The 25,743-nt window shown below is 53.5% G+C and overlaps 2 protein-coding genes across 2 annotated transcripts; both read right to left on the bottom strand.

Annotated features, from left to right (window-relative positions):
* Window positions 1-5,429: 5,429 nt before the first annotated feature.
* BGLAP (bone gamma-carboxyglutamate protein) lies at window positions 5,430-9,516 on the bottom strand. Its single transcript, XM_006113910.5, has 4 exons — window positions 9,364-9,516; window positions 7,886-7,930; window positions 7,473-7,539; window positions 5,430-5,877 (listed from the first exon to the last, which is right to left on the bottom strand). Exons 1-4 carry the CDS (start codon window positions 9,422-9,424, stop codon window positions 5,748-5,750), a joined length of 303 nt encoding a protein of 100 aa, XP_006113972.1. The 5' UTR covers window positions 9,425-9,516; the 3' UTR covers window positions 5,430-5,747.
* Window positions 9,517-15,870: 6,354 nt separating this feature from the next.
* Window positions 15,871-25,307, bottom strand: PMF1 (polyamine modulated factor 1). The gene is made up of 5 exons (XM_006113909.5): window positions 25,115-25,307; window positions 22,546-22,651; window positions 19,790-19,890; window positions 18,444-18,639; window positions 15,871-16,692 (listed from the first exon to the last, which is right to left on the bottom strand). Exons 1-5 carry the CDS (start codon window positions 25,270-25,272, stop codon window positions 16,639-16,641), a joined length of 615 nt encoding a protein of 204 aa, XP_006113971.1. The 5' UTR covers window positions 25,273-25,307; the 3' UTR covers window positions 15,871-16,638.
* Between the last annotated feature and the right edge of the window lie 436 nt (window positions 25,308-25,743).

The following is a 25,743-nucleotide window of genomic DNA, read 5'->3' as shown; positions in this document are numbered from 1 at the left end:
CCCCGGGAAATCAGGGCTCTCCGCGAGGTCCGCTTTGCAGCATGAGTCCTGGGAATAAACAAGCACTGAAGCAAGAGCAGTCTGCCTGCAGATCCCCACGTGTCTAGGGCTGGCAACTGGGAGGAACCTGTCCCGGAGAGTCCTCAACAGCCATCGGGCCGGAGGGACGTAGCTGAGATATTCTAGAGGGCTTATGGCTTGCGTAGAGGGCCTTAGTGACAAGGCCAAACCACGTGGAGAGGTAAAGGGGAGAAGAGGTAGCGGTTTGAGTTGGCGAAAAGCAAATGACCCGGCCTTGGCTCAGGCGGGGTGACGGTTTTTGTGGAGTCGACAGGGCGCTAGGCGTCTGCCTCAGCGGCGGCTGCTCTAGGCAGCTAGAGAGGTGGCGAAGGCAGGGTAGTGAGGGGAGTAGTTTTCAGTGGTTCCCAGTAGGTGCTGAGAAGGAGCTAGATGAGGCAGCAAATGCAATAGCCAAATATAAGAAGCCTGATTCTTTTCCACAGCTCTCAGGCCCTGGCGGGAGTGAGGGGCGCTCCTGGATCGGAGGCGTGTTTCACTCGGGCCAGGGGGCTGCAGGGCACACAGTAGACTCAGACCTAAGCAGCATTAACACACTTGCACGGTGCTTATGTTCTTTTTCCAGGCGCTAATATCAAAGGCTAGTTAACCAGGCAGGCGGGAAGATCTCGGGCAGGCGAAGAGAACAAACCCTCGAGGGCTTGGCTTCGTTGAGGACTCTCCCGGACTCTGTTCCCCCAACCGAGGGGGCATTGGTGGGTGCTTCCAGCCCCTCCCCCAGTCTCTGCTCTAAATTCGGGTGCTGGTGCAAGCCACTGCGCTGCAGTCGCTGGCGATCCTTGGTGCAGCCTCTCAAGAGCCCGGCGGCTGCTGCGGGCTCTGCCGCATGCAGGAGAGATCCTGGCCCCTTGGGAAATCGGTGACCCAAACTCCCACCAACTTCAGCGGAGCCGGCATTGGCCGGGCCGGGCACCCCTTCCTCTGTCGGGGGGTCCGATCCTGCACCCCTGGAATCATGGTGAGTTTGGCCCAGGACTCCAGCAGGCAGAGGCAGGGGTGGGGGTGCATGCGGAGATGTGTCTGTCTAAAAGGCGGACCAGGTAGCATCTCTCAGGACCAGCCCAAATGGCTTAGCCGAGAGGCCTCCTGCAGACTCCCTGAGTCTTAGGCCGCCACCTAGTGGCCTGTGTGTGTGCTGCCTTGTTCCTTCCCCTCCTGGGTTGGCTTGCGCTTGGCTGCTTCCCCCCTCTTCCTAACTTTTGCAAGGCTCCCCTGCAGGTACTGATCCATTGGCACCTGGCTCCCACCTCCTGCTGCCCTAGACCCGGCTTCTGTCTGGTCTTGTCGTCCAGCCCCCTGCCAGCCCTTGGGTGGTGCCTCCAGGCCAGCGTGCCAGGAACGATGGCCTGTTTCGCCGACATGCGGCCCCTCCCCTCCCAATCCAGGCTGGTGCCGTCCGTGCTGGCCCAGCCTCCACTTACCGAGCGGCTGGACTAAATCCTCGGTGGAGTAAACGAGCGTCGTTGCGCCATTGAAATCAGTGGACGGCTGCTGATCCGCACCAGCTAGGCATGGGGTAAAGTCTGCAGTTTGGAGCCGGGGCATTATCGATGGTGGGAGCAATTCACGGCTGCCTCTTGAAGAACCCAGGTCCCCCTCTGCTCCTCCTGTGTTCTGCCCGAGAACCTGGCTGTCTGCATGGAGCAGGGGGAGATTTACAGCATGAAAGGTCCTGTGTGTTGCAAGGGGCTGCCTGGGATTCTACTATATTCCTGGTGTTTAGTGTCACCCTGGGTAGAATGGATCCCAAGCAGGGATGTGAAAGGTTAACCAGTTATCTGGTAGGTGTCACCCTGCTTAACTGGTTAACAGGCTACCTGGTAAGCATCAGCTTGCTTAATTGGCTAACTGGTTACCTGGTAAGCGCCCCCCCTGCTTAATCAGTGAACCGGTTGCCTGGTAAGCATTGCCCTGCGTGATCGGTTAACTGGTTAGCCCTGATGTTTCGCAGCTTAGCTGATGAAACAGGATTTTACTTCCCTAATCCCAAGACACGCACTCACTTGTCAGATTTGATTTTCTCCCCAGCTAGAATCCAGCCAGCAGCAGACACAGCCTCACCGTGACTTCTGCACGTTGTCGGTTCTTCCTCATGGAAGGGGCTTCCGTTTAGGGGCCCTTCAGGGTTGGCACGACAGGGCAGCTGTCCCTCCCACAAAGTGGGCTCTGGGGATTGGAGCCGGAGAACTCTGGGTGGGGGTGTGTCTGTCTCTCAGCCAGGTGATTATCGTTTCAGCTCCGGGGGAGAATAAGATCTAGTGGTTAGAGCTGGAACCTTGGGAGGGGTCTTCTCTGGTCCCTTGATGGTGCTGCTGCTGCTGCTGACTTGCTGTGGGACTTTGGGCATGAAGTTACCTTGCTTTGTACCTACAGAGTGAAAGGCCCTTCTGGACTCATATGTGCTGATCATACTCTAGCTAGGCCTCAGGAGAGACCCTGATCCTCTGAAGCCTCCATAGCTAAGGAATATTCACCCCTACCCAGGAGCGTGGCTGGAGGGATGGTTTTCTCTGGGGTAGGACCAATGGCGCCTCACGAAGGTTGATCTGGGTTCAATGGGACATTGCCAAACTCAGGATTAGAGAACAGCCTGGCAGCGTGGCCTAGGGGAGAAAGCTCTGGACAGGGAATCAGAAGGCCTGGGCTCTTTATGAGGCTCAGCATGTGACCCAAGAGAAGGCATGCTATTGTGTGCCTCAGTTTCCCCACCAATACAATAGCTCCAATAACTGTTGGCCTACTTTATAAAGGGCTTTGTGATTCATGCATTCTAGAGGGGCTGGGGAATAGACAACCCCAGGGCAGTCGTCCTCTGAGTCTGTTTCCCAGAGCAACTGCCTTGCTGGTTTCTAATGCACCGAAAGTGAGAACTCGCTCGATCCCACGGCATTTTGAATTATCTCCTTCTATTTATTGTAGGCAGCGACGGGGGGCATTTGGCCTGGTCTAGTGCTCTGGGGAAGGAAGCTAGAATCAAGATCCATCTTTGGAAGGAAAATATTTGAGCCGGTGTCTAGCATACACCTGCTCCCATTGACTTAATTTGGATTTACACTTCATGTGCTTTCTGGGCATGTCATGTGCAGCTAATCCTAAGTCATAGGTCCCGTTCAGAGGGCAGAAGCCAGCTGATGTGATTGGATCCAGAGATGTAAATATCAGGACCAGCTTTGCCAGTGCCTGTTGGGGGTAGCGTCCAGGGAGGGGATGACTATTTTGTGAGCCCTCTCGCAGCCCTTCCTGGGAGGCCAGCCTGCTGTGGGTGTTCTCTGTGTGTTCTCTGATGTTGAAACCCTAGGACACGCCGCCAGGATCACTGTGCAAACAAACCAGGCCTCACTGCACCTGCTAGGTGCCGGTGACTTCTGAACTAGAAGGCTCACGTGCTATTTAAAGGGATCCAACCCAGTTCCTGGACGTCACCTCCATGCAGGGAATGTAGGGAGCTGTCTGCCCTGCTCCTAGGGGCTGAAGGGATCTAGCTCTGAATGAAATTTGAAAGCACTTACTGGGTGGTGGTGTGGCACTGGAGTAGGGGGGCCAGACTGGCAGCTGGCGGTTGAGGCTGCTTTCCTCAATTAGCACTTTGCGCTGCTGCTGCTCAGCCGTGGGTCGGGGATGGACTGTTACTGCACTTGGACAGGCACCAAACCTGCCTGTCTCGGTGTCCGATGGCCCTGTGGATTGAAAGCAATCGACTGCGCTGGGGCCGCTTGGGGGGGCTGGGTTTTTAACGCCATGTCTGTGCGTGTGGCATAAACAGCTTTAAATCCAAACTGGAATAAACGCTGGAACAAAGCCGGTTGTGGTGGTGTTTTCTTCTCGGACGGGCTAGCGCTCGGGAGAGGAGCCTCAGGGGGTTGGTTGCCTCCAAGGAGGAAGAACGGGGCAATTTCCTCCGTGGCCCCCAACCCTGGCTTCGAAGCTGTGAGCTCTGGGAGCAAGGCTGAATCTCACCTTTTCCAGCCGGCAGTGCCCTGAAATCAGTGGTGACATCTAGGGCGTGTCTGTCCCTCCTCTCCCCTAAGCCAGAGGATTCGGGAAGCCAGGACTCTGGCAGGGAGCACAGGTTACTGATTGGGAGGGGCTGGGAACCGGACTGCGCCCCCAGTTTTATGAAATGGCCGACTCCCCCAAGAACCCCGGGGGTTGACTCCACGGGGGGGGGGGGGAGGGGAGGGCTGGAGCCTAGAACCCTGCTTCCAGGGAGCTGGGGGGGGGGGGAATAGACCCACCTCTGTGCCCAAAGCAAAGAACCAAAGGGGAGGGGGCAGAGTAAAGTGTAGGAGGGGATGGGAGCCAGCCAATCTCAGAAGAGTGCGAAGAGCAAAGCAGGAGGCTGCACAGAGTTAAACGTCCGCTCCGGGCCGGTGGAATTGTCTGCTGTGGCCACAGTCTGGCAAGGGCTGGTTCCCCATCAGCTGGGCTGCCCTTTGTTCCTCCCCTGGCTCTAGCTGAGCCCAGAGGTGGCTGCCACATGTTCCCTTTGGATTTGGCACTTCGCTCCCAAAGGCTTCAGGGTGGGGATGGTCCTTATGGTGCGTTCAGACAGGGCCTCACCCAATGGGGCTCTGATCCGGATCCTGGGGGACTCCCGTGTATGTTAAGGGAAACTCGCAAAGGTCTTTTCAATGGCTCCCTTCCAAGAGCTTGAGTCTCAGAGGAGTCACCAGCTTCGTCTGTTTCAGCAAAAACAACAAGGAGTCCTGTGGCACCTTATAGACTAACCAATTTACTTGGGCATCAGTTTTCATGGGCTGGAGCCCTCTTTGGGTATGTCTACACTGCAGAGTTTTTTCCAAAAAAAAATGTCACTTAAGTCACTTAAGTCCACGTAAGCAATCACGTTCTTTCGAAAAAAATTGAAAGAATGGAGGGATTTTTCCGACATTGGTAAACCTCTTTCTATGAGGAAGAAGCCTTTTTCCCGAAAGAACTCTGAAAAAGATTGCTTTTTCGATGCGTTTTCGCAGTATGGACGCGCTCTTTCAGAAGACGTTTTTTTCGGAAGATCTCTTCTGGAAAAGCTTCTTCCAAAAGAAGCCTGCAGTCTAGACATAGCCTCAGTCAGATGCATCGCAGGAACCGGGCTCTAGCCCATGCAAGCTGATGCCCAAATAAATGTAATAGCACAAGAGCTTCACTGAAGCAGTGTTACTCCTGCGAGGTAGAGCGGTATTATGGTTCTGAGCTTGTTTTAAAGACAGGGGAAACTGAGGCAGTGAGGCAGACTTTCCCTGGGGTCCCACAGAGCTGCCAGTTGAACACTGGGCTCCTAAATCCCACACTAGCCCCCCAATCTTCTGGCCCGTCCCTTCTCCCTTTGTTCAGCCCAATCAACGAGACAGAAGCACCTTCCTTAAGTTTATTTTCTCACGGGTCACTAAAAAAACAGTCCATAGCATACAACCAGCACGCAGGCTGGGCCCGCAAAGGAAGCAGCCAGGGAGGCATTATAGATACAAGCACAAGTGCTCCAGGCTCAGGACGAGGAGCGGGGCTGGCTGGGAAGGTTGGGACCATGAAGCTTGTGCGTTAAACACGCAGTTACAAAAATCAGCCTGGGGCAGCAGGTGGCTCCGTTCCCCGGCCTGCTGTGGCGTCAGTTGCCCTTTCTCTCTCCCCCGTGCACTGAGAGGGGCTCGGGTGGGTCTTGGGGCCAGAAAGCTCTAGACGGGCCCATAGAATCGCCTGTAAGCCTCTTGGAAGCCGATGTGGTCGGCCAGCTCGTCGCAGTCGGGGTTGAGCTCACAGACCTCCCGCTTGCCCTCCAGAGGGTCGTGGATGATGTCGTAGAACCTGCGGGTGAGCGAGGTGGGTGAAAGGGCGGTCGCAAGGTCTGCCGGTGCTTTAGGGGCTGTCAGAGTGTGGGGGCGTCACCAGGCCCTGCACCCCCATCCGCAGCCATGCGGGACCCTCAGCCAGCAGGTAGAACAGACGGTTTATTGGGTCGCTGGGACACAGCGTAGCCCAGATTTCTTGTTACAGGAGCCATCAGTCCAATCCATCTTGGGGAAAGGGGTGTCCCTCTAGCCAGCCAGGCTCCCTTCTGCCTCAGCCAGCTGAAAACTAACTTAGACTCACAGCTCCTGCTCTCAGCCCCCGCAAGCAGCCCTGCCTCCTGCTTTGCTCCCTTTTTTTGGGGGGGGGGTATCTTTCCCAGTGAGTCATGACCAAGCTCCCTCTCCTCCAGATAGTGCTGCAGTGCCCAGGGAAACTGAGGCGCGCGCACACACACACACACACACACACACACGGTCATTACAGAACAGCACAGGACAGTATCACATACAGCCCAACAAAGCAACCAATGAATACAAAGTGAACACAGAACTACAAGAGTGGACAAAATCCTCACTACATCACAGGGACCAATGTACCATCCACTTACAGGCAAGGAGCAGTGCACCTGCCTTTGGAATGCACCCACCTCTGGGGTGGAACACAGCCGAGTTTAACATTTGCTTTCAAATATTTCATTGAGGGCCCTGTGAAACACTTCAACCCAGAAGTGGCTGCATATCAGTCCTGGGCACATTAATCCTGGGGCTGGCCAACAGCTGCCGTGTTCCACCCTGAAGCAGCCCTCTGGAATGGTACACAGGCTGGAGTTCTCTAGGGCTGCCATGCAGCCAGCTCTGGGGTGAATGCAGCAGCAAGGTTTTGACACAGAGCAGGGCAGGAACTAAAGAATTCATTTAGCCAGTTCTAATTCAGATGGCTTGGAAGCCGAGCAATGTCTTGGTGTTACCAGGGTGTGGGTGGACCTCCTGGGCCCTGGCAAAAATCACCCTGGAACTTTTTACATTCCCAAAACAGCCAGGGCTGGAGTCTGGTTTATTGTATTAGCTATAGGACAGGAGCTCCTGCTGGAAAGTGGCTGTTGGGCATACTCCTGTGGGGCCTGGGCCGATAATAGACAGGCCCCAAGTATAGGAAGGCTGGCCCCGTGGATAGCACACTAGCCTGGCCCCTGGGCAAGATGGGTTCAGTTCCCTGCTATGGACTCTCTGTGTGACCTTGGGCAAGTCACTCAATCCCAGCTCCTGAAAGGAATTTAGGGCTGAGTGCCGTGGAGTAGGGAACAAAATGCCTTGAGCCCCTTGCAGCTGGGGGATCCAGGGCTGCTGGGAGTTGGTGTTTGGTGCTGGAAGGGAGCAGGACACCCCGCTAGGCCCCCTAGATCTCACAGGGCAGCCCACCAGATTAGAGTGGCGGATCTCCGCTGTAGGGGGCTGACCCTGAGAACAGGGCCCCAGGGAGGCGGAATCAGGGAACTATTATAAGGTTCCTATGGTAACGGAGGCCTGGTGAGAGCATCAGCTGGGCTGAGCCTGTCCCACACTTTGGCAGGGGCCCCCAATGCTGGCTGTGGGGTGCGGGCAGGGCATTACCTGCTGTAGACGTAGTTCCGTTTGTGTCTCTTCACCACCTCGGCGCTGTCCTGCTTGGAGACGAACGCTGCGCGGGCGGGAGAGAAAGGGGGTGTGAGGAGAATGGCTCGGGAAGGTCAGGGGGCTTGGCTCTGTGGCTGCCCTGCAGGGCTGTGGCGGAAATCTTCAACACAGAGCGGCTGTGTAGAACAGGGCAAACCCTCCGTAGGTGAGGGCCAGAAATAGAACCCAGGCGTCTTGAGCCCTTGTCCCACTTGCTCTAACCACTGGACCCTGCGCCCCTTCCCTGAGCGGGGAAAGGAACCCAGGTGTCTGAGCCCTGGGCCCACTGCTGAGAGCAGGGAGCTGGCTGGGGGGCCAGGTGGCTGTGAGCACTTTTGGAAGGTTCCTGAAATGCCTGGCTTGGGTCTCACCTTCAGAGCTGGGCGAGTCGTTCGCACTGTTGGAATGATCTGAACCTGCAAGGTGTGGAGAGAGAAAGGGTCATAAACAATATCCCTCCCTTCCGTGGAGGCCGGGAGCAGGACTGTGTGCAGCTGGGCGTGGAGCACACGATGGCTCATCTAAAGGGAACAGATCGCGGTGGTGGGGAAAGGGCTGGAGGCCAGAGTTTGGAGCGAGCCTCTCGCCAGCGCCTTAAGATCACACCCCTTCAGTTCATGGCACTTTGCAAATCTATCACAAAGCACACTCAGCCCCTGCTAGACATGAATGCTGCTCACTCGCTCCCATCCCCATGTGAGCCACAGCCACCTGGTTATTCCCATAGCACAAATGGGGAAACTGAGGCAGAAGGCAGGGCGGTGATTTGTGCTATTGTTACACTGCAAATGAGCTGCCAGCAGGCTAAGGCTCAGCACCCGCCCTCCCCCCTATTCTAACCACTAGGCCACACTCCTTGCCTCTGCCATAGCACTGGGAAGAGGCACTTAGCTCTCAGCCATACCGCAAGCCCTAGAAGCATGGAGCATGGGGGTATAACATGACCGTGAACTTGAACGGCTTTGCTGAGCCATTTTTCCAGCTGCTGGGCCCCACCTGAGCGAGGGAGAAGGACTTGCTTGCAGTCCCACCGCTAGTCAGTGACAGAGCGAGGCCTAGAACCCACGAGTCCCACCTCCCTCTCCCCACTCGGACTGGACACAGAACCCAGGAGCCTGCTTTCCAATGAACCAAGCCTGTCCTTACCCATACGCAGAATACACAGCTGTGTGGGGCACCCAAACATTTGGGGCACCCCCCCAGGTCTTTATGTCCACCCACCCGCCTCGTCCTCACCCTGGACTGTGGCTCTGCAGCCCCCGGAGAGGAGCCAGTTCACTGCAAAGTGACAAAGAACGGCCAGAGCTATTGCGAAGCAGAACCTGTGAAAGAGCCATTCACGGGGCAAAGAAGCCATTTCGGGCATTTGCCGGCCTGGGTACAGTTTCTGAACTGACGTGTGAATGGGCAGCCCTGCGTTTAACGTTTGCGTTCCGATATTTCAGGGGTGCGTTGCTGGGGATTATAAAATCACATCTCCAAAAAAATCTTCATCTGCGCGGCTGCATCGGGCACAGGGGCACCAGTGTAATCGGTCTGTGTAGCGCCCCCTGCAGCCCCAGGACGACCCTGCTGAGCCCCCAGGAGCTCTGTCTCCCTGCTCCAGTCTCCAAACCACTTTTCCTATTTCTCCTACTCACTAAAGCCTGGGGAATGGAGCCTGCTTCCTGGGGGCAAACGCGCTGGGAGCAGCTCTTGCTCCTGCCACCCAACAGCCTGCAGTTGCACCTGTGTCAGGGAGCAGGAGGGCCAAGTTTTTCAAAGCAGCTTGAGGGACAAATGCGCCAGTAGCATCAATCACTGGAAGGCCACTGGTGCCCGCATCTAGCCACCCCTTGCCCTGTCTTACCGCCACGGCAAAGGCACAGGGTTGCCAGTGCCAGCAAGGTCACCAGGGTGAGGGTCTTCATGGCGACGGCCGATGGCTCTGGTCTCTCTTGCAGGATGCTCAGCCGATGCCTGTTGTAGCCCCAGGCTCGCTGGCCAATATTTATATGCTGCTGCTCACCCACATCTGGCTGAATAAAGGGCCACCCCCCCCACCCTCATTCCACCCCTCCAGCTTCCACCACAGGCAGGGAGGGGCCTGGCACGGCTGCCAGAGCTATTTGCAGCCCATCCAGCTGGGCAGGAGGCTGCCAAACCCAGATGGCAATTGTGGTTTCAGGCGAACCTAGGCCCCTGGGGTGACAAACAACGCTGCATTCTCAGGGCCAAGGGGCCCATGGGCGGAAGGGGGAGGGTGCAGGGGAAGGACCCAGCAGTGGCTCGGGCGCAGTGTCAAACACACAGATGGGCTGGGGCTGTGCTGCTCGGAGCTAGCGCCCAACCGGCCCTGTTTGGTGCCAGGGGAGGGAGCATTAGGAGCCTGATGATGAGAATGTGCTCCCCCCCGACTCCGCCTATTACCCCAGCATAGGGGCTGCAGCAGAGGCGAGGGGGGGGGGGGGCAGGCATGATGGACAGACCACTGCCAGCCCCAGCTGCTGTGATTGGTTCTCAGCCATTTCCACCTTGCCCCCATGATGAATTGTGATCTGTTTGTGACCACTCCCCCCCCCCCCGCCCCAGCATCCATCACTTGGCGCAGCCCCCAGGGTGCTCTAAGCTATACTGTGGGGCGTGTTCATTTCCAGGCCAGCCCAAGCGTAGCGGAGGAGGAAGCTGGTTTGTCACCCCTTGTCCCACCCTACATGCTCTGCTCACTGCAGATGAAGTGGGAGGCCTGTGTCGTCTGCTAACAGCTACTTAACTCAGAGGCCCAGCCAACAGCTTGGAGAAAAGCGCTCTTTGTGAAGAGGTGACGGCTTGCAAGTGCTTCATTGCTGCTAACCAAGCCCCCAGCCAGTGGGCTGCGCAGAAGACTAGCAGCCAGGAACACCCAGCAACTAGCTCTGGCACACATTACTGGGAGCAAATCTCACCCTTTCACAGATGCTTCCGCCGGGGGCAGAGCGCAGGTCGAGGGGCGGGGGGGTGATAGAACAATGCTAACCAAGTGCTGCCAGTTGCTGCTGTTTCTTTTTTTTAAGTCACCACACACACAATATTTGGTGTTGAGCTTAAAGGGCCAGTGTCTGGTGTCACCAGTTTAAGCGCTGAATACAGCGCTGCCTAACCCAGACACCAAGCCCAAGCTGTTTCTCACCCATAGGGCTCTGAAGAACAGTTTGACACGGTGACACGAAGGCTCGCTGGGCCCCAGACGTCTGCCATCAAAAGGCTGAACCGCAAAGTTATTCCCTTTTAAGCCAGGCTCAGGATTTTTGTCACACTGCTGTGGGGTGTGTAGCATTCCCACAAGGAACTTAACACCTGGGCTGTACACCATGTTCCCGCCCCAAGTGTATGGGCAGTGTTACCTAGTGGCTAGAGCATCACGCTGGGATGCCAGCAAACTGGGGGGTGGGGGAAAAGGCTGCGATGAGCCCCTGCCTCAGTGTTCTGACCTGTAAAATGGGGTTGCTAATACTGATCTACTGTGTAACGCACTTTAAGTGCTACCACTAAGCTGTAGGGCGAGTGTAGTGTTTTGTTTAGTTGTAGTTGTGCGGTTCTCCACAGGCATTTAGATCCCCACAGCCAGTGTTCCCTGTAAGCTGGGCACTTTAGCTGAGTGCCCACAATGCGGTTTTTGTTGTTGCTACTGGTGGTGCACATCCGCACATGCCTGGGTGGCACATAAAATTTATTCTGCACATGTATGGAAAAAATCCATACGTGGCTGGAAAAGATTAAAGGGCCCATGGTTCTCATCCCCCAAAGAGCTGCTGCTGATCTGCAGTCACAAATCGGTGCAGTGGCTAAGCCAGTGCTCTGGCAGGCTGCAACGAGCAGGGGAAAGCTAGCTAGCCAGTGGAGCCCAACCTTGTAGTTGTGCTCTGGCAGAGCCTACAGCGGGCAGCACAGCCTGGGCACACAAGCCGGCAGGGTGGCCACAGGCACATGCAGGGCAAGAGGGTATGAGCAGGAGAGCGGCTGAGTGCTGGGCTGTGGGCGATCTAAGCAGTTCCTCTGGTTTAGGAGCCTAATTCTAGGTGCCTCTCACTAGCCACGCAGCTGCTGCCTTTAGCATTTCCTTCCTGACTTGCTCAGCTGCTTTCCCGTCTGCGGCTGCCTTTCCTAGACACCTGCTGCCTGGGGAGCCCAGGTGCCAGCACAGGGCTGAGGCGTGTGCCAGGCCAGCCAGCCAGCACCACCTGGGTGCCTTGCAGCTGCTCAGGCCTATAACGCAGGCGTGGAAGAGGGAGGATGGCGCCAGGGGAGTGGAGCGAGAGGGGGGGCAGTGTAGGGACGGGCTAGCCCAGCAGCCGAAGCCCCCTGCCCTCTGTGGGGCCAGAGCAAGTGTATGTCACCCCTTCACGGTCCCTCCGGATCCCCCCGCCACGCCGGAACAACTGCAGTGCTGGGCCACTGTCCCCCCCGTGCTGCATTTGCACTGCCGCCGTATCGCCCGCTGTGCCGGGCACAGGGCCGGGCTCCAAGGGGAGTCAGCAGTGAGACGCAGCACGGTCTCTAAATAGACGGGTTGCAGGTGGGGTCAGCCACTTAGGCAGCCAGAGGGGCTGGGCCCAGATGCACCCATGTCCCCATTACCAGCTGGGGGGGGGGGGGTGTTCAGTGCCACCATTAGAAAACCTGAGGCCCCGCTGCCTTCTGCACTGGTGCAAATTGGGAGCAACCCCCCCCCCCCAAATGCCCTGAAGCTGCCGGGGCAGGCTGGGCAGCAGCGGTGCACGGGGTGACGTGCTTGCGGCCTGTAATTGCTGCGGAGCGGCGGAAGTTTTCTGCCGCGGCCCATCGGGGGTTTCCTCTGTGTCCATGGAGAGGCCTCTTAAGATGTAATTTTTTTTGCTTTGCAATTTGTGCACATTCCTTCCCCCGGCGCATCCTGTCATTTAGGCTGATTTCCTGCGCTCCAGCCCCGGGATGGCCTCCAAACCCTGGAGAGGAAACACGGTGCCGGTCAACCCTCGCTCGCCCAACCAGCTGAGGCCGTTCCAGGCTGCTACACGCACGGTGCTCTCTGCCACGTGCACCAGGCAGGAGCCAGGGTGCTCCGAGCAGCACGGCTGAGCCTCAGTAGCCAGGCCCAGGAGGGGGTGACCCAGGGTGACAGCACGGCCTGTTTATGCCGGGTTGGCGCACGTGGGTCGGATGAACACTTGCCTTGCTGCAGCTCCTTTGCAGACAGCCCCTGCCCGCACCTTTCGGCCAGCGGCTGCTACCTGCTACTGGCTAGCATAGCCCGTGTGAGACCCGGAAAAGGCAGGAGGGGCCCTGTGTCATCCTCGCTCACCATTCACCAGCACCCACGAGCTGCCTTGATGTTGCCTCGAGTGGGGGTATCCAGGGTTCTCTAAGCAGTGTCCACTTCTGCCTCTCCACTTGTATCTTTTGCCTTCCGTCATCTCTGCTCCCTTTTACGTCACCCCCTGCATTTGGCTGTGTTCTGGCGGGAGGGGGGGAGCGGGGAGGCTGTTGCTGTTTCGGGTGCATTTCACCTCCTTCAGAAAGGCACCCAGCCCGTAGCATCCGGACTGGGTCTAGGCGACCTAGCATCTCGCTGGAGTTCTGCCATTAGCCTGGGCGGATCACTGCCCTGCTCCATGCCTCAGTTTCCCAAGCTGTAAAATGGGAATGATACTCTCAAGCTGCCTTGGCCCCCTACGGCTGACTTGGCACTGGGGCCCACTGGCATTCTGCACTCAGCTCACTGGAGGATTCACTGCACGGCTCCGCGCATGGACACAAGGTTGCCCCTGCCTTTCAACGGGACGTGGAGGTATATCTACACTATGGATGCTCAGGGGCATAGCTCAGCGTCAGAGCCATAGACGTTTCCTACAGGTTGGACCTCCCTGATCCGGCACTGTTGGAATCTGACCAGTCCTGAATTTGCCAGACTAGGGGAGGCCCCGTCACTGGCCCCCAAGCCCACTGCCTGCTACTGGCAAGCTCTTGTCCCAGCAGGCAACCTGCCTCTTCCCCCTGCCCCCTCCCCAGTTTGGCTGGGGTGCTCGCCTAGCTGTTGCTGTTCACTCCCTGGCCCCGCATTGCCAGGAATTCTGGTCTCAGCCCTGCACTGCCCCCAGTTGGGCTGCTGACCCTGTTGCCCTGCGCCCTGGCTGGGCCTCCTGCCTTTGGTTCTGCTGGGCTTTCTGGTCCAGGAGCATCCATGGTCCTGCCAGATCAGAGATGCTGCTGGACCAGAGAGTGCTGGTTTGCAGAGGTGCAACCTGTACATCCATGGAAGGGGGTTAGCTGCCCCCATAGTCAATGCCCCTCTTGGAGAAGCAGCAGTGAGGACTCCAGAGCTACGTCTACACTGGCCAATCTTGTGTAAGAACATATGCAAATGAGGCATGGTGCTGAATATCGCCGCACTTCATTTACATACTTAATATGCCGCCATTTCTGTGCAAGGGGCTTTTGCGCAAGAAGGGTCCGTCTACACTGCTCCTTCTTGCGCAAAACCCCCCTTTCACAAGAGCCATTCTGCCTGAAAATAAGCCCCTTGCGCTAAAATGGCAGCTCATTAAGTTTGCAAATGAGGCACGGCCATATTCATCGCCCTGCCTCATTTGCATACATTCTTGTGCAAGACTGGCCAGTGTGGACGTTGCCTAGGAGAATTCTTCCAGCAACCGAACCCTGTCTGTGCCCAGCGTCAGGCTGACATCACCACATCACACAGGGGGCAACATTTTTCACAGCCCTGCGCACGAAACTGGGTCAAGCTAGTTTTGAAGCACAGACCAGGCCAAAGCCCAGTCAGGGCTTTTGAAAAATCCCACCTAAAGGTAAGCGTTGCCGACTCTCAGGGAACATCAGGGAAAGTGCCTGGAATGGCTCAGGGCACGTGGACAAGGAAAGTGAAGCAGGGTGTGTGTAGAAAAAGGCACAAGGGATTGTGGGAAAACAAGGCTGGGCCAATCCTCCCAGGGCCATATTTGGCTGATGGGTTTCACTTTAAGCTCTTTGTTGATGGGCCTGGGATGTACTGAGCTGGCTGGACATGTTTTAACCAGGGTGATGTGCTGCAGTAAAGCAGGAACTCTTTATCCTTCATCTTCACCATTTACTCCTCTTGAGCTAATGTGCAGGGCTGTTTAAACCCACTCTGCCCCCGTTCTCAGCCTAGGCACAACTGCAGCAAGAGGGCATGGAGTTCATGGCTGGCTTGGCATGGAAAGTGGCTTGTTCGGATTCATCTGTTTCTCAGGCCAGCGTTCACTTCCACATCCTAACCACTTCCAACCCCAGCTCTGGCTGGAGGAAGACCTGGGACTTTAGGGCGGGGGAGAGATGCTGCGGGCAGCTTAAGGCAGCCAGAGGCTGTCATACAAAGCCATAAACCACAGAGGGCTTGGGCCAAGTGCACCATGTCCAAACCAAGGCCTGGTCTATTTAGATTATAATGCAGCAAGACAAGCTTTGTTTGCGGAAAAACAAACCTAATTTGGGCAGTCACTGCTACTGGGCCTCACTCCTGCAGGAACTAACATTTGGGTACAGTAAACCCATTGCCTGTTTCCAGGATTATTTTGGTACTGGAGCGGGCTCAGCGGCCCTTTGCGGACGTCATTTCAACGTAGCTGTGTTTTACTTGCTGGGCTTTGAGTTAAGAGTGCAAATTGGGAAGGCCCCAGAAACATCAGTCAGGAAAAAGCTTTACTAGATAGGGTCATAACCCACAGATAGGAGGCAGCCTGATGGCTGCTGGGACTTGCCAGTCGTGTGTCCATTCGAAACAACAGTATTTGCACATAAGGATCCCAACTAGCATCTAGAGCCCACTGCCCAAGGAAGCTAGCACACAATACAATACAAGCCCTGCTTTGAGGAGCTCCCAGTCTAAAGAGATGGGAGGGGGGCATTAAGACCCAGTGGTGCCCCATGAATATGGGTAAGGAGGCCCTGGTCATGCCAGAGCGATGCAGCAGAGACAAGAACTGAGCTCAGATGCCCCGAATCCAGTCCTGTGTTTTAATCCGCATTGCTCTCGAATACCACAGTGCAGTGATCCCAAGCAGGTGCTGGGTGCCAACACAACTGGCTTCTACTCCCATTGTCCAGAGACCTGTGCACTGCGGGGCAAGTCGCCTTCTCTTTATGTGCCTCTGTTTCCCTGTCGAACAGGGAAGCGCATGAGCTTTGTGTTTTACGCTCACCCTGCACTAAGTCCGAACAATGCATTTCACCCCCAATTGCACAGGTGTAACTATAGCACGACAGAATCAGGTCTTTCCATCTAGGCTCCTGGAAGACAAGACTCCCAATACACCTTGTGGCAAAGCGTTCCAGTTAAATTTCTGCAGAGACGACAGATGGAAATTAACCATACGATACAGGGTGACAACTACTACATAGGAGTTTATTCTGCTTATTGGAAAGTGCTTGTAAAAAAAATAAAAGTGCTAAGGCTACAAAAAAGTTTTACTATGTCAAAATATCATTCTAAATACCTATGTACAAGTCATCCAAAACCTATCTCCTGGGAACACCTCTATCAATGCTTTGAGCACTCGCCTCAACATCTAGCCTGATAGAAATCACATGAACCAAATCACATGAACCAAAGTTTTGATATTTGTCTCTTTCCTTCAAATGTAGCTGTGTTTAACTTGCTGGGTAAGGTACCTAGAATGGACTCTATTATACACCTGAAATCTCATGAGCAGTCACAAGAGTGCTCAGTATTAAAAACCCTCCATTCATTAACATTTGGAAAGCGAGAATTCCGTTTCATAAAGCTCTTACAAGAACACAGGGCAAATGCACAGATCGGCTATCACTTTCGAGACCTGTTTGAGATCCTCCCTTCCAGTGGAGTTTAATGGGGAAAACGGGGGCTAAAATCCTGGTGCACTTGCTCATTTCAGCATATTTTGATCCATTATTTCCCGTGACTGTTTCAGAATGTCTGATCTTCACAGTGTTGAAAACAGTTCACTCCATTCTGACAAATGAATGCAAAGGCTCGGCACAAGTCAAGATTTCAGCATGATATGAGTGGGTTATGCAATGCACAGAGAATCCCGCTTCCCAAAAGATCGGCAGAGCTTCATCGATGAACATAAAACCCCTTTGTGAAACTCGTGCAAAATCTTCCCCTGCCTCCTCATTCGGGCTCCTGGAATGTCATGATTAGTTCTCTCTGTTCTTTAGTAATTGCCTGAGAGGAGAAGAGGAGGAAGAAAAAAGAAAAAAAAAAAAGACGATGAAGTCTTTCTCCTCCACGAATCCTACTGTTCAGGAAACAAATGCAGCCCTCATGCAAAAGAGAGCATCGTTTCCACCCTTGGAGACAGGACAACATAACACTGTTAACAGCATGTGCAGAATACAGCTCGTTCATTGTTCATAAGCATTGATCCAGGAGCAGCAAGTAAAACAAGGCCCCAAACGGGAAGGAACTGCCTGTCCTAGGCAAAACACTCCACTTATGAGCACAGATGTGGGTCTAATCCACACCCCACTGTAAATGCACACAAGCAGAGTTAAGCATTTAGGGATGATTTTCCAGGGAATATTTAGCTCCCAGTTAGGCACGCTGCAGCTCTGCATTAAAACATAGTAGGAGTGGGATGTGCAGGCAGCCCAGGTCAGTCCTGGCTCATGCTGGGTCCAGGATCACACCCAACTGCAGCTCTGCAATTTAAAACACAGTAGTAAACGGGGGGGAAGGGGTCAGGCTGCCTGGCTCCTACTGCCTTTTAAATTGTGGAGCTGCAGCAGGATTTGGTCCTGGACCTGGTGCGAGCTGTGACTGAGCTGGGTTGCCTTCCCCTATCGACTAATTGATACGAATTTTATTGACTACTCATTTAGTAATTTAACCTCATTTTAACATCCCTAATCCACTCCTACACTCATAGCCTCCCCTGGATGAGGCCTGTAAGTGACTAGTCAACTATCCGATAAGCATATGCTTATCAGTCAGCTTGACTAGTCGCTTTCCTGTCCCCCTTGCTGCTTCTATCAGAGAGAGGCAGCAAGTGGGGAGCAGGAGCCGATGCTGTGGGGAGCTGGCTTAAAAGCTGGTTCTCCCCAGCATCGTCGGGAGAGGGGGGAACTTAGGGGCTCAGCGGGGGCTCTTGTACATTTCAAAAGCAAAGTGCATGGGGAGTACGGGGCCAGCGGGGGACCGCTTGAGCCCTCTCCCTGCCCCCGCTGGTCCCATGCGCCGCATGGTGCTGCCACCTTTGAAATGTAGCAAGAGCTGGCAGGCCTCTTACTTCACTTCAAAGGTGGAGGTGCCCTTATCGACTAACTGAATAGTCGATGCAAATTGTATCAACTATTCAATGAGTTGATTAATCTAAATTTAACATCTTTATCCTGGACCCTGCACCCCAATCCTCTGCCCCAGGTCACAACCCCCCCTTTCAACCATACTCCCTCTCAGACCCAACTCTCTCCTGCAGCCCAGTCCCCTACCTCAAGCTTCCTTCTGTACCCAACCTCTGTCCCATGCCCCGCACTTTCTCCATGGAAAGGTGTGGCTCTTGACCACTTACCTAAAATCTTGCCATGGCCACCCATCAAAAATGATTGCCCACCTTTGGCAATAGATAAAAAATTTATCGACTACTCGATTGGTAAATTAGGAAAGAAGTTCCACGAATAAGCAAAATCTCGTGGGTTTCCTGGCTCTTCATGGCAGAGGCGTGATTAGCCATTGAGCCCTCAGCATGGGATGTTGGCAATTTACAGAATTAGGCAATTAGCGGACATGCAATTAATCAAAGCAGCAAAAGAGGCAGCACAATGGAACTAAGCTGGGGCCCTCGGATTTGTGCACATAAGTTAAGTGCCGTTCAGCTGCAGCTAGCATTCTTGGCACTTTCCATCCCACAGTGACTGTTCAAACTGGTGGGACAGGGACTCTCACTCAGTGTGTTGGCTTTGGAATGAAGATTTTACCAGCCATGCTTGTTTGCGACTTTGTATCTGCTGCTGCAGCTCTGAGATTCTCTCCCGGCCGGCCAATACAGACTCTGCCAGTTTCCTGTTCTCCTCTTCCTTTTCTTTCAGGGCTTTACGCAGGTATGACTGGTGCTTCAGGAGGTACGGCACCATGGCGCTACGAATGTCTTCCTCCGGGATCCCACTGGGGCGCCTGGAAAGGACACGGGTGTTGTGTGAACTGGGAGGTGCCGACATTCCATAGTGCTACGCTTACGGGCTTGAACTGGAACATGTCACTGATCAGGCCCTCAAGTCCAGCCTCCTATCTCTGGCAGTGCCAACGCTACATGTTTCAAATGGGCATGCGTCACTATGCCGTGATGGGAGGGCGAGGGAAGGAATCCTTCCTGACACTCGTGCAATCAGATGATGCCCTGAAGCACGAGATTGGATTAACACCCCCACCAATACAAAAAGCTACAAACATTGGCAAAAAGACAACACGCTGCGACTCCTAGCACTTCCAATGCCCAGGAGTCCCAAGGATTACATACCGGCTACGTCTACACTGGCATGATTTTCCAAAAACAGAAAAGTTTTCCGTTAAAAGCATTTTCAGAAAAGCACGTCTAGATTGGCAGGATGCTTTTCCGCAAAAGCACTTTTTGCAGAAAAGCATCCATGGCCAATCTAGACGCGGTTTTCCGCAAAAAAGCCCCGATCGCCATTTTCCCGATCGGGGCTTTTTTGTGGAAAAAAGTACTGTGCTGTTTACAGTGGCCCTCTTGCGCAAATCATTTGCACAAGAGGGCTTTTGCCCGAACGGGAGCAGCACAGTATTTCCACAAGAACACTGACGATCTTACATGAGATCGTCAGTGTTCTTGCGGAAATTCAAACGGCCAGTGTAGACAGCTGGCAAGTTTTTCCGCAAAATCATTTGATTTTGTGGAAAAACTTGCCAGTCTAGACACAGCCACCGTGTGTGTTTCAACAGATCAGGACACCCCAAGAAGCCACAGTTCAGAGTAACATTCAGCGCAAGAATTTACTTCCCCTTCAACTCTAGGAACATGGTCGAGAACATGTGATTCTGACACAAACAGAGGTCCAACCAGATGACCAAGTTATAGATTTGATTAACTGGAAGGGGCCTTTTGGGAATCAGGTTCTTGTCAGGATACAGCTGTATGATTTAAAAGGATTCCATTTGGGTGAAATTCAGTGCTGTCTAGAGTCATCGCTGGAACTACGCACCCCTTAACTTCTACAGGGTTTCAGTGCTGCACAATTCTCAATGTTACCTCTTTAAGAAGTCACCAATAAACCCCATCCAACATGCCGAGTAAAGCGCTGCTTACCATGCAGGCTCCTCTCGCTTCTTTGCTCCCTCCACAATTTTATCCATGGAGGTAAAGAGTTCCTCAAGATTCCCTTCTTCCTTTATCTCATGAATCTCCTCCTGTAGAGGAAAGTCAGCAGGGATTGAAGAACAATAACAAAAGGGAAGTACAATGCACAGGCATCTTTCTGCCTGTCCCACTGTGGAACCATTTTCGCAGGCGCTCCTGTTGTCTGGAACAGCCGGCCTGTAACAATCTGCTTCACTGACTCCTTTTCCTTTCAGGTCTCACCTGGAAACCTCTTTCCGCCCCAGTCTCCTGCCTTTATCTATCCCCCCTTCTGCTGCTCTGTAACTGTTCTTCCCACTTTATAGGGAGCTGTATTACATGTGAATGTGTTATTTAATTCTTTCAGTATTATTAGATCTAGGGCTTGAATTTAATTCCATTCATCCCTGAAAAGCAGGGAGCTCTTCCAGGACAGTGGAAGGATCAATAGCATCAGTTTCTGCAGAATCCAAACTTTCATTCTTCTTTAAATTGTAGCCCAGAGGTCTCAAATTCCTGGCCTGCAGGCCATCCCTGGATGGTGCGATCGCACAATTTGGCCTGAAACTCCGGGTGGACCGGGGGAGGGAACCTGTCCGTTACTACAGTGGTTCCCAACCTTTTCTATACCGGGGAACAGCAAACCCAGTCACGAACTTTTGGCAGGCCAGTAACATTTTATTTGCATATTTATTATGCAAATAATGAATATTCAAATAAAATGTTATTGGTCTGCCAAAAGTTTGAGAATAGGTTTGCCAGTCCGCAGTATAAAAAGCCGCAGACCTCAGAGCCTCCAGTGCCAGCCCCAACCCCTAGAGCCCCTCACCCCTCTATTACCCCCACCAGCCACTGACCCTGGACCCCACTGCACCCAATCCCCCCAGGTCCCTCCATGCCGGCCCCAGTCCCCAATATTAGCTCTGTCCCAGGTGCCAGCCCTGCCCCCGCTAGCTCCTTCACTACTAGCTCCACCCCCAGAACCAGCTCCCTATTTTGGATGTCAGGGTGCCCTTTCAATGTCAGCCCTGCTCCCCCAAAAGCCTCCCCAGCTCCAGAGCCCCCCAGCACTAGCCCTGCCATTAGAGCCTCCATGTCTGCCCCACCCCCCTCATTTAGCTCTGCTGTTGCCTCCCAGCCACCAGCTGAGCGCAAAGTGCTTTCCTGCAGGGCAGGAGGGCTGTGCAGAGCCCGGTGTGTGCCGGGCCCCTGCTGAGCACTGCAGCAACCCGGCCCCTGCTGTGCGCAGCGGCGACTGTCTGGGGCCACGCGCAGTGTGGAGCCACGGCAGGGGCCTGGCTGCCGCGGCACTCAACTGGGGCCGAGCGCCATGTGTAGTTATGTGGCAGCCGGGCTCCACGCAGCACTTGGCCCCGGCCAAGCGCTGCAGCTGCCCATCACGCGGCCCTGCCAGAACTGGAACCGGGGTCAGGGTGAAGCTGCCCCAGTTGCTTGCCAGGTCACTTTGCCACTGTGTGGGGAACCACAGTGGGTGGGGCTCATTAGCAGCTGGGGGAGTGGCCTGGCATGCCACAGCCTAGCAGGCAGGGGTTCATGGCCTGCCTTTGTTACTGGGCCCAAGACACGCCCCTTCCTGTCAAAGCCCCACTCTTTCCCTCCATGGCATCCTGACTCTGTGGACGTGGCTTCAGAGATCACTGGGGGAGAGGGGACTGGAGCAGAGCAGCAGGCCCGCGGTTGCGCTCTCCCACAGTCCCTGTGGCAGGGATGATCCGCGAGCTGGGCGCTTGAGACCCCCATTCTAGCCCTTGTGGATGCTCAGATGTCCTTCAAAACAGGAAACAAGTGCAACTATACAGTGTCTCCCCAGTCTGTAGTCCACTCCAGTGCATTTCCTGCTGCTCACAGCTTTTCCAAGCAGCAGAATCAAAACTGTCCTAATCTTGTCAGTTTCCAGGGGAGCTATTCAGAACTTTGCAGACAGTCATGAAACTGACAGGGATTAGGACAATTTCACTCGCCAGCACAGACAGGAACTGGAGTTTTTCACGGGGGAAGACATATAAAAATGGGGGACAGGGAAGGGTTTGTTGGGGCAAACTTGCTTAGCATCTCAGGGGATAAATAATCATAGCACATTGTGTTGAAGCACAGAGCACTGCAGTGTCAGGAGCAGTGTTGCGTGTAAGATGGCCACCCAGGAATGATTCAGGTACCGTCCACCTGATTAGCAGAGCGTCCACAGTCGGCAGCCTGTGTTTCTACTGGTGGTGCCTATGTGCATATGCCTCAGTACACATAACCAAATTTATTCTGCACGTGGATGGAAAAAATTAGAGGGAACATTAGTCAGGAGCACCATCTAGCACTGGGACAAGAGATTGGGAGTCAGAGCTGAAATCTGTCACTCAGCTGCTCTGTGCCTTGTCTATAAAAGTTTACCTATCTGTAAAATGCGTAATGTAACTTGTCTCATAGGGCTGAGATGAGGCTTAATGCAGTAATATTTCGAAAATGTTTCAAGGTCTTTGGATGAAAGATGCTGCAATGTCCAAAGTGTTATTATTCCTCATACGCTTTTTGGGATGTTACAAACAAGTCTTTAATTCTCAGCTAAATATCTACAGTTCAACTTTAAATAGAAATAAGCTTGTTTTCATTTCCTATTGGGTAGAACTGTATCTTTTGTTTGAAGGAGACTAAATCATCAAAAGAAAGGAAAGGAGATAGATATAAAAGCAAAGATCTGTTTTGCTTGTTCTTACCCGAATAGAAGTTTGCAATTGGGATATAAACTGATCATAAATACTTCTGGTCATTTCAGGCTGGAGTTTATAGAAGCGATGGTAGCAGTTTGCAAACCTCTGATAACTGTGCAAAGAAGAAAAAGAAATGCAAGCCAGACAAGTGGTTTAAAATATCATACACTGGAAATTACAAAGTTACAAGACTGTAAAAGCCTCATTGAAGACTCATGTTTATATCAGAAGAGAATGAAATGGAAGTAAAAATATCCTGTAAAAATGGCCATAATTAACATGTATACTAGTTGGTCTAACAAAAGAGCACCAAATCACAAAGGATTGGTTTAGTTCAAAAGAACAGAACAAAATTTCTACATACAGTCACCTGTAAATGGCCAAATTCTGTATTTAGTGATATCTACACAACTCCTCTGAAATCAGCAGAAACACAGTGGTATAACTAAAGGCAATATTTGGCTAAATCAGAGAGGTTTTTCTTCCTTTCCTTTTGTCAAGCTGTGCTGATGGTATATAGCAACTGAAATCAGGAAAGCACTTTAGAATCCTTTTATGTACAAAGAGATCTAGACTAGGAGTCAGTTTTATCTCCTTTACAAGCAGAAATGCTGCAAGAGCAGCTGAATCCATGCAGCATCTGGTGGGAGATTAGGGGAAAACAGGATGAAACCATAGGGCTACGTCTAGACTAGCATGATTTTCCGGAAATGCTTTTAACAGAAAAGTTTTCCATTAAAAGCATTTTCGGAAAGGAGCGTCTAGATTGGCATGGACACTTTTCCACAAAAGCACTTTTTGCGGAAAAGCGTCCGTGACAATCTACATGCGCTTTTCCGCAAAAAAGCCCCGATCGCCATTTTCGTGATCGGGGCTTTTTTGTGGAAAACAAATCTGAGCTGTCTACACTGGCCCTTTTACGCAAAAGTTTTGCGCAAAAGGACTTTTGCCCAAACGGGAGCAGCATAGTATTTCCGCAAGAAGCACTGATTTCTTACAGTAGGAAGTCAGTGCTTTTGCAGAAATTCAAGCGGCTAGTGTAGCCAGCTGGCAAGTTTTTCCAGAAAAGTGGCTGATTTTCCGGAAAAACTGGCCAGTCTAGACACAGCCTATGTGTTGATCTGCACTTACTGCTAACCCTGTGTTTGGGATGGGTGAATCTAGACAAGTGATGAGTTTTCCCCCAACTGGGCGCTAGGAATGTAAAATTGCAATCATTTAAATGGTTAACGGATAAACATCAGCTTATTAGTTTCCCTTACGGTTATATGCTGGCTTCCACACCAGCTGCCAACCTCACTCCCAGGGAGCCAGCTTCACTGTGGGCTCTGCACTATAACTCCTGGGGAGCTGGCTGTCACCCGGCACTACAGGCTCTGCAGTATGAAAGGTATACTGCAGAGCCCACAGTGTGTGTAACTGCTAAGATTTTTAGTGGTTGCATGATTATCTTTTTAAATGATTTTTTACATTCCTACTAAGCACCTGGCCCATGAATTGTTCAAGAGGCACAGGAAGAGAGTGGAACAACTGAGCGAGTACTCACTTGGCTATGCCTTAAGATCTGAAGGGGGGGGGGGGGCCTCTATACAAGTCAGCTGCCTGAACATTACCAGGGTTTGCTTGTTTGCCTTTCCCCACATAATTACATTCACAGCAGCAGTCTACCCACAAGCATCACGATATCCCAGACCTTAGAACAATTAGTGTGTGATATCGGACTTTAAAAAAAAATTGCTCTGATGTTCCTATGCTCCTTATTGGATCAGGTGGAGGGAGAGGGGGAAAGTGGGAATCACCAGGTCCTAGAATAAGGATGTAAAAACTTGTTTACAAACGTAACTGTGTAACTGCTAATATTCTAGTGGATACATGGTTACACATGTTGCGGGCTCTGCGCTTATATAGAAGCTTTATACTGAACAGCCCACAGCAAAGGTGGGCTACCAGGAGCGAAGCTGGCAAAGACTATAGTGAAGTCTCCCTGGGAGCGGGGCCACTGGCCAGCAAGGGCTGCCGGTCTTGCTCCTGGGGAGACTTCGCAGCAGCCAGCTCCGGGGAAGCCAATGTGTAACCTTCAGCAGAGGGCCCGGGCCAGATTCACCAGGGACAAGGGTTTCTCTAGCCGACTGGAGCAGACCCTGCCTGCGGTGGGCCCTATTGAGCTGGAGCAGCCTCCTGCCCAGGGTGGGTGGGGACATGCGCCAGCCCCTACTAGTTAATTAGAACTGGCCAGCATCTCCATTACCGGTTAACCCTTTACATCCCTATCCTAGATAAAGGGGAGAGCAGGTGAATTGAGGTGACTGCCTGGAGGGGGCTACTGAGCTAGCCTGCAGGCAAGATGTGCCCTTCTCACGCAAGGCTGGGCAGCCAGCTTTAGCAGTGCCCATTACTAGGGCCTCCAGGGCTCAGCCACAGCACATGGGAGAGGAGCCAGACTCTGGCTAACTGCAGCCCTCTCCACAAGTCTCGCGCGATTGCTTCCCAAGTCTCGCGACACTCCCCAGCCCTTCCTCACCTCTCGCGAGATTTCACCCCCCCTTCACGTTCTCGCGAGATGTCGTTCCCTCACCTGCCGGCGGCCACCAGCTTCTCCAGGAAAGCGTCCACCACGGTGTTGAAGAGCTGCCCGCGGCCCGGATCCTCCTCTTGGGCCGGCAGGGAAGCAGCACCGCCGGCGGCCACCTCACCGTCCGCCAGCGCCGACCCTTCGCTACCAGCCGCCGCCATCTTGAACCGCCAAAAAGTCTTCAAGCGCTCGGATAGCCCCGCCCTCGCGTCTCCTTATTGGCTGAAGCGGCCGCTCTGCTCCTAGTGGTGAAGTCTTGTGTCAATCATGGCAGAAAGCCCCGCCCCGTGGCAACACGTGGCCTGGTTCCCTTTGTCCTTTTCCAGCTGCAGCCCTGCCTAGGTCCTCAGCCAGCTCCTGCTCCAGCGGGCAATGCCCCGGGTTTGCTGGCTTCCCGCCCTGCAGAGCGGTACAGCTGGGGCCCCACGGTAAAGCCACACGATCCTCCATTCTAAGATGGGAAGAGGGGGCAGGAGGTCCAAGCTGGCTCTGCACTGGTGCCAACTCTTTCAATTTTCTAATTTTCGTTCGAGGTTGCTATTCCCTTGTTTTTTCCTCAGGCCAGGTGATCAAAACCAGCTTGTGATCGTCACGGAAAGTTTCCCCTCTTCTGAACGTGGAGGAAAGCTGGC

Source organism: Pelodiscus sinensis, chromosome 22 (genome assembly GCF_052426305.1).
Source record: "Pelodiscus sinensis isolate ZL-2025 chromosome 22, ASM5242630v1, whole genome shotgun sequence".
Lineage (NCBI taxonomy): Eukaryota > Metazoa > Chordata > Testudines > Trionychidae > Pelodiscus > Pelodiscus sinensis.
The sequence above is the reverse complement of the archived record's forward strand: the minus strand, read 5'-3'. Positions and strand labels throughout refer to the sequence as shown.